The sequence below is a fragment of the Phlebotomus papatasi genome, chromosome 3, assembly GCF_024763615.1.
Source record: "Phlebotomus papatasi isolate M1 chromosome 3, Ppap_2.1, whole genome shotgun sequence".
Taxonomy (NCBI): domain Eukaryota; kingdom Metazoa; phylum Arthropoda; class Insecta; order Diptera; family Psychodidae; genus Phlebotomus; species Phlebotomus papatasi.
Genome location: NC_077224.1, coordinates 34,112,285 through 34,119,463, shown reverse-complemented (window position 1 = coordinate 34,119,463; position 7,179 = coordinate 34,112,285). Strand labels below are relative to the sequence as shown.

The 7,179-nt window shown below is 34.6% G+C and overlaps 1 protein-coding gene across 1 annotated transcript in view; it reads left to right on the top strand.

Annotated features, from left to right (window-relative positions):
* Positions 1-714: 714 nt before the first annotated feature.
* LOC129805386 (probable ATP-dependent RNA helicase CG8611) overlaps positions 715-7,179 on the top strand; it is a 31,058-nt gene continuing 24,593 nt past the window's right edge. Inside the window, exons 1-2 of the mRNA XM_055853272.1 lie at positions 715-859; positions 930-2,594. Coding sequence (XP_055709247.1) covers positions 803-859; positions 930-2,594 — 1,722 coding nt within the window. The 5' untranslated portion in view covers positions 715-802. The remainder of the gene's footprint in view (positions 860-929; positions 2,595-7,179) is intronic.

The following is a 7,179-nucleotide window of genomic DNA, read 5'->3' as shown; positions in this document are numbered from 1 at the left end:
AAGTCGACTTAGAATAGTATGGAATGGAGCCGTCGAATTATGCTATCTTTTTTCTCCGGTTTTAGTTAAAACAAAAAAAAATAAGAGTTTTAAAGAATTCACGGCCAAGCAAACTGCTAAAAATCTGTTTAATTTCGTATTTATTAAGAATATAAATAGGTTATTCAAACATCTAATCAAAGGCCACAACCATTTTCTTACTTTCGAGAGCTGAAACAAAATAATATTAAAATAATAAACAATTTGGAAAATGATTGGTATCATATTAAAAAAGTTAGAAAAATATCAAGAGATAATAAGAAAAAAGTCCAAAATTCCTGCACAGTTTATTAAGAAAAAACTTCATTGAAATTTACATATAATAAATATACGGAAATTGTATATTTAAATGAAATAATCATTTAAAAAATCATTTAAAATTTAAGAAAAACGCAATATTATAATTTATTTGCTTATTTTCTATGTAAATTAATCAAACTCTCACCGGGAATACCACTCGAGAATTCTCTCTGATTTTTCATGAGAAAATTTCCCCTTCGAAAATTTCGTGGATACCAAATAGGTGAGTTCCACACGGAGAGTTGGCTTTTCCCACAAAATCAAACTCTCATATCTGGAGGATACGCATACGGACCCAGCGGCCCCGGCTATTCTTCACTGACCGTTACATTTGGGGAATTTGAATGTGGGGATTTTTGGGACAGTCACGTGGGCGCGCTGTGCACGTGAAGAAGTGAGGTTATAGTAAACAGAGTGTTTATGTTTTTCAAAAGTGTCTTTTTCTCAAGTTTTAACGTGAAAAATGGATATTTCCCTCAATATTACCCAGGACACGGATGCAAAAAAGACTCCCAAAAAGGTACGTGATAAAATTCTAATGAAGTCCTCGTAGAACTTAAAAATTGCAATGTTTATCTACCTTCAATCAGAGTGTTTCAGTATCAAAACAAAAACCTCAAAACAAAGTCAAAAGAACTCCCGGATTATCCGGATTTTCTTTTAAATTTACGAAAAATGATAAAGTTAAGGCTATTGTGGCTAGGAGGAGAGCCCCTAAACCTCCCACTGAGCCCACAATTAGAAAAAATTATGTCACGGTGAGAGACAATGTCTCTTCGGACAGTGATTCATCCGAGGAGACTGATAAGCAGCCTCTTGAAAAATCCCCAGAGGGGAAGAATGAAGAAGATGGCAATATAACAATTGGGATTTATTCAGAACCCCCAGAAAAGAAGCCCAAGGAAAGTAAATTACTTGCCAATGAGGCAGTGTTTACTTCCAAGAAACCTCCACGAAAAGTTGATCATCGCACTGAAGCATACAAGTCCGGAGCTCTTGAAGCTTCAGACTCTTCTAGCGAAGTGGAGGATACCCCTCAGAGGTACAAAAAGCGCAAACGCCTCTCAGAAATCAGAGCAGAAATGCCTACAATTGACTGGAAAGAAGTGAATCCCCTAAAAGAGAGTCTTTTCAGCGGTCTCCCTCTATCTTCCCTTGATCTCCATCCCCATTTAGTAAAGAACCTTAACGATCAGCTGCAAATAAAGGAATTGACATCCATCCAACAGAGAGCTATTCCCTCAATCCTAGAGCAAAAAGATGCTCTAATTCGTTCTCAGACAGGTTCTGGGAAGACTCTGGCCTATGCACTCCCAGTTGTTCAGATCCTCCAGAACATTCGTCCCAAGTTGACGAGGGAGGGTGGGATTCAGGCTCTTGTGGTAGCGCCAACGAGAGAATTGGTCATTCAGACTTATGAGTTGTTTGTTAAACTTCTCAAACCCTTTACATGGATAATTCCTGGGTATCTCTGTGGCGGAGAGAAGAGAAAATCAGAAAAGGCACGCCTCCGCAAAGGGATAAACATAATGATAGGGACTCCTGGAAGGCTCTGTGATCATCTCAATCATACAGAATCTTTCCAATTGAACTCCGTGAAATGGTTGATTCTCGATGAAGCAGATCGTTTGCTGGAATTGGGATACGAGAGAGATGTTAAAATGCTCGTGGATGCACTCAATGCCAATAATTCCACTGAAGATGGCGGTAAATCCCGTCAAACCCTTCTTTTGTCTGCGACTCTAACTCCAGCTGTGGAAAAACTCGCCGGATTGGCTCTCAATGATCCTCTGTTCATTGATAATACGGAATCCGCAAAGTCTGACTACAAAGAAGATTTCTCCAAAGTTGTCCAGGAAGCCATATCGGGAGAGAAACTTGTGGTTCCGGATACAATGAAACAGATATTTGTGGTACTTCCTCCGAAGCTCAGATTGGCTGCTCTGTCGGGATTGATTGCTTTTGAGCATCGTCGGAAGCGAGATGTGAAAATATTGGTGTTTCTGGCTACACAGGATCTGGTGGATTTCCACCATGACATCATGGTTGAGATCCTCACGAGGAAAGTCGTGGAGGAAGAAGATGAAGATGTGGAGAATGAAGAAAATGATTATGAGGATGGGGAAAAATCTGGGGAGGAATGCTTACTTCCGGGAGTTCGTTTTTTCAAACTTCATGGCTCAATGACTCAAACTGAACGGAAATCCGTCTTTAAGGAATTCAGGAACTGCAAGTCAGGGGTTCTTCTGTCCACGGTAAGTCAAAGTTGGTTGAAAATCTGGAATGCTGCGAATGCGATAATCGTTGAGATGGTTGCCATCATTCAAAACAATCATTTTGCCTACCTTCTGGCATTATTTTCTGAATTTTGGTTGGGGTTGTTTGTTTTGTTCTTACTTTCTTTTAAGTAAATTTTCCTAAGGATGTCTTTTAGAATGTAAAATAGCTCGGCATGATTTGATATTATTGATACACACATGGATTTATTTTACTTGAAAAAAGAAGTGACAAAGCATCTCACGCTTTGCGAAGTGCTCGAACATGTGACTTATATGGTATACCCCAAAAGTACTTCCTTCTACTTTATTTACCCTTTACTGATTCCCAACCGATTTGAACTGATTCACAAATTACATAAAAGATCCCACAAAATAGTTTTAAGTGTAATAAAATTGATTTTCTAACGAAAATTACTAATCGGTTCGTTATCGGATCATTACCGCTTCATGACCGATTGAAATCGGTTCAGGCTTATTAGGAATTCCAAGACCTTTCCAACGAGCCCAAATATGATAACATTGGGTTGAGAAGCACACCCTCTAAAGCCTTTTTAACCTTTGACCTTGAAAAATCAAAATGCATTTCTATCGAAAATACACATTTTTTTGGGATAATAAATAATTATGTAAAAATTGTGCTATATATTTTTAGGTAGTCAATATTCGAATGAAATTTACGGGACTTATGGGCTCTATACATTCTAGAAAAAGAGATGGCAAAGCGTCCCAGCTTTGCGAGATCACGAGATCTATCACGAGATAGAGCTCACCGTGAATTAGCTTTTTGCATAACCTTTTGGAATAACTGATCTACTAGAGATCAAATTGATTCATAAATCACAAAAGCATTTCAAAATCAAAAAATCGGTACTTAACCGATTCATTACCGATGAAGACCGATGCAGCCGGGTTCTAATTTGCAATACTTTTCTAAAAAATCCAAATTTAACCAAAAAGAAAAATGAGCCTTCCAAAGTGGTTGAACTTTGACGTTCAATAATTCAAAATGGCGAATTTTCCGGTCATAGGTATGTTTGGGCGATATGTTCACCAGAACTAGCTCTAAAACATATCCAAAAACCATTGAAAAAGCTTGGGCCAATTTTGAGAAAAATCGAAAAAAACAATATTTTTAGGGAATATTAATTATTGGGGATGTAAAATTATTCAAAAATCGGTACTTAACCGGTTCATTACTGATGAAGACTGATGCAGCCGGGTTCGAAATTGCAATACCTTTCCAAAAAATCCAAATTTAACCAAATCGGTTGAAAAATGAGCCTTCCAAAGTGGTTGACCTTTGACCTTCAATAATTCAAAATGGCGAATTTTCCGGTCATAGGTATGTAGGGCGAAATGTCCGCCAGAACCAGCCCTAAAACATATCCAAAAATCATTGAAGAAGCTTGGACTAATTTTTTGCAAAATTGGAAAAACCTCATTTTTGACCTATTTTTAAGGGATAGGGAACGTACGAAAGGAGAGGGGGGGAAAGTAAAGAGGTTTGGTACGAGATAATGTCATTTGAGGAGGGGTCATCGAAGACCGGAAGTCGATATCTCTTACCGTTTAAGCTCCAGAATAGTGAGAAGTTGAAAAAAAGTCGATTATATAACTGCTCTCTCTTTGAGTTCGAGCAGTAAAAATATGTCCATATTGAAGAGTTTTTTTCTAAACAAGCATAGGGAATTTGCTTCAATATGGACATAAATTTCTCTAGTATGTAGAGGCCATTGTTTTAAATATAATTTACTAAATATTTGTAATTATTTTATTTTTCAATAATTTATCTTAATTTACCTACTCCGAAAAAAAGTTTTGTCAAATTAGAAAGTAAAGTTTGTTAAAGGAATGTTTCTTCATACAGGATATGAAAAATTTCCCTAAAATTGGCGGTCTGCTGGATTTTGTTGAAAAATTATAATAAGGATATTTTTCCATATAAAATGTGAAAAAATTATTTGTCAAATTCGTAAACAACATTCTTCTGACAAAATTTTAACAAGATCGATTTGACCACTTAACAAACATTTTCTTTCAGAGATCAGTGTTGCAATTAAAAGACACTGAAAAACCTTACAATCAAAACATAAAAAAGTATTTGCTAGAAAGGCAAGATTGCTAAAATATTCTATTCTCTTAGGGATCGGTGTCAACTCAAGTTATGGAAAAAATATATAATTTCTGTAAGATATATTCAGTAAGGGAGACTGGGGCAAAAAGTCACACAACGAAAAATTCAAAATTCAATATTTTCCAAAGTAAAAAAAATAGCGGCTAAATTTTTTTCTATAGCCTCCATAGACGTTCTTCGATGTCGTAAGTTTCTTAGAATTCGAACAAGGAATTTAGAAAATAAAAAATACCGAAATTTTTAGCCCTATTTTTGAAATATTTTCCTTGCAGAAGATAACAATAATTATTACCTACTTATTTTCGAAAATTGATGCACTGATGAATATTTTCTAAATACTTTGAATTAATTGAATACGAATCCGCTATCTATTTTAGAATTTCACAAAAGTTCTTTTCTCCAGAAATCCTTTTATTAAAAATGGCCACTTGGGGTAAAAAGTAACAAAAGGTATAGAGCAAAAAGTAACAAAAAAGCGAAGCAATTTCTGATGTCTCACGGCGAAAAGAAACGTCATTATCATGTCTCGCCGCTTATTGTTTGCATTGGTCAAATGATTTGCAGTCTTTTGTGTTTTTTTTCTAAAATAGCTTGAAAAGCGCTTTTCTCGTTTTCTCACTTTTCGCGCAGAGAAAACGTTGTTTACAAAGGTGTAGATGAATAAATTTTCTATGAAAATATGTCCTCTAGGTATTTTTTTCAAATTTACAGAAGCCTGTAATGAAGCGAATCAAAATATAATACCCAATGTCTGGTACTATTTGCCCCAGCATTTTTGAGAATAGTCACAAAATTACCTTTTAGAAATTGGCTCGATAAATGTATTTCCTTACAAAATAGAGGAAAATTACTTTCACAAGGTTGTAGAGCGGTAAATTTCCTATAAAACTGCGCTAATTAGAAATTTTTGAAGCGCTCGAGTAGCTTGTAAAAAAATAAAATATCCGTTTTGTAACTTTTTGCCCCAGTCTCTCCTATTGGAAATTAAATTCTAATGACATTAAAAAAATCATTTATCTATCTTATCTATCTATTTATCTATCTAACTTAACTGTTCATAGGCTGTTAATAGAACTACTTTACAAGCTTAATTACTGGTATAATAATTCACGAACTTAATTTATCACGAGCTTTATTACTCATGGACTTAATTACTCACATATATTTTCTTTACTTTCCGAGAAACTTAATCTTATTACCTGTATAACACATGAACTTAATGACAACATGCTTACAAATTACGGGATACATTTTTCCATGACATAATTAGGTACTTATGATTTTTATTCGATATAGTATTAAAGAATTTATCTTATAAAGTTAGTCATTTTTTTTTAAATTCTTACAGCGAAAAGAAGATCAAACTCAAAAGTTCTAGTAATTATGCGAAATGATTTTCATCATACTTATTTTTATGTTCACTGATTGATAAATTTTAGGTTATGTTAAGCCCTGTTAACCCTAACCTAAGAAGTAATTTAGCAAATTTTATCACAAAAATTGTTCTATTTGAAAGCCAAATAAAGGCGTATTTGACGAGCTTTCTTGGCGATGGACTCTTTTTGAGTCCCAAAATACGCCAAGGGATAACCTTGTCAAGGCTTTATGCCCAGCACACAATAACTTTTGTTTTGTAAACATGTTTTTGACATTTTAATGAGAGTGAGTAAGATCTAGATCTAGTTATCTCGCTTACACTTATAGAAAATTTTGAAAACATGTTTACGAACAAGAGTTATTGTGCGCTTGGCATTACTACACTGCTGGCAATAATCATAGCTCCACTTTTTCATACCGGAAAAACTTTGGAAAAAATTTTTTTAGAAAAAAATAAAAAAATCATTTGAAGGTATTTTCATACCGATATGAAAAATTGCCATTTGAATTTCATACCGTTAGAACTGTGAGTACTGTGATAGAATCTTTATCAAAATGGCGATTTTCGGGTGGCAATAATTATAGCTCCACTCAATAAATTTGGCTCCAGGGTATTTATTTTCAATCAGTGAAGGTAAATATCTTTTAGTAATTTAATTAATAACTTTATTAACCTAATTAGAATGATTATTATAAAGTTTTTCATGAATTTTGCTGAAATTTTGTAAGGAAAATGTTTAATGAACAAAAATAAAGGATTAATTAAGGTCTTGAAAGGGATGGAAATTGACAACCAAAAAATTTCCATAAAAATGACAAGATCCTATCACCTTTCATCCGAATTTGTCCACATAGCCGACATATATGCATTTTAAACCACTCCCAGGGCTAAAAATCTTCTTTTGTTAGAGGCAAAAGTGTGCATTTTTCCGTGTTACAGTCGAAAAAAACAAGTTTTCTACCGAAATTTGATGTAAAACAATGCTGACCGCTTATTCTCATCATGTCCTATTGATTCTGCCCCAAAACAGAATTCCAAGTGACTAAGGT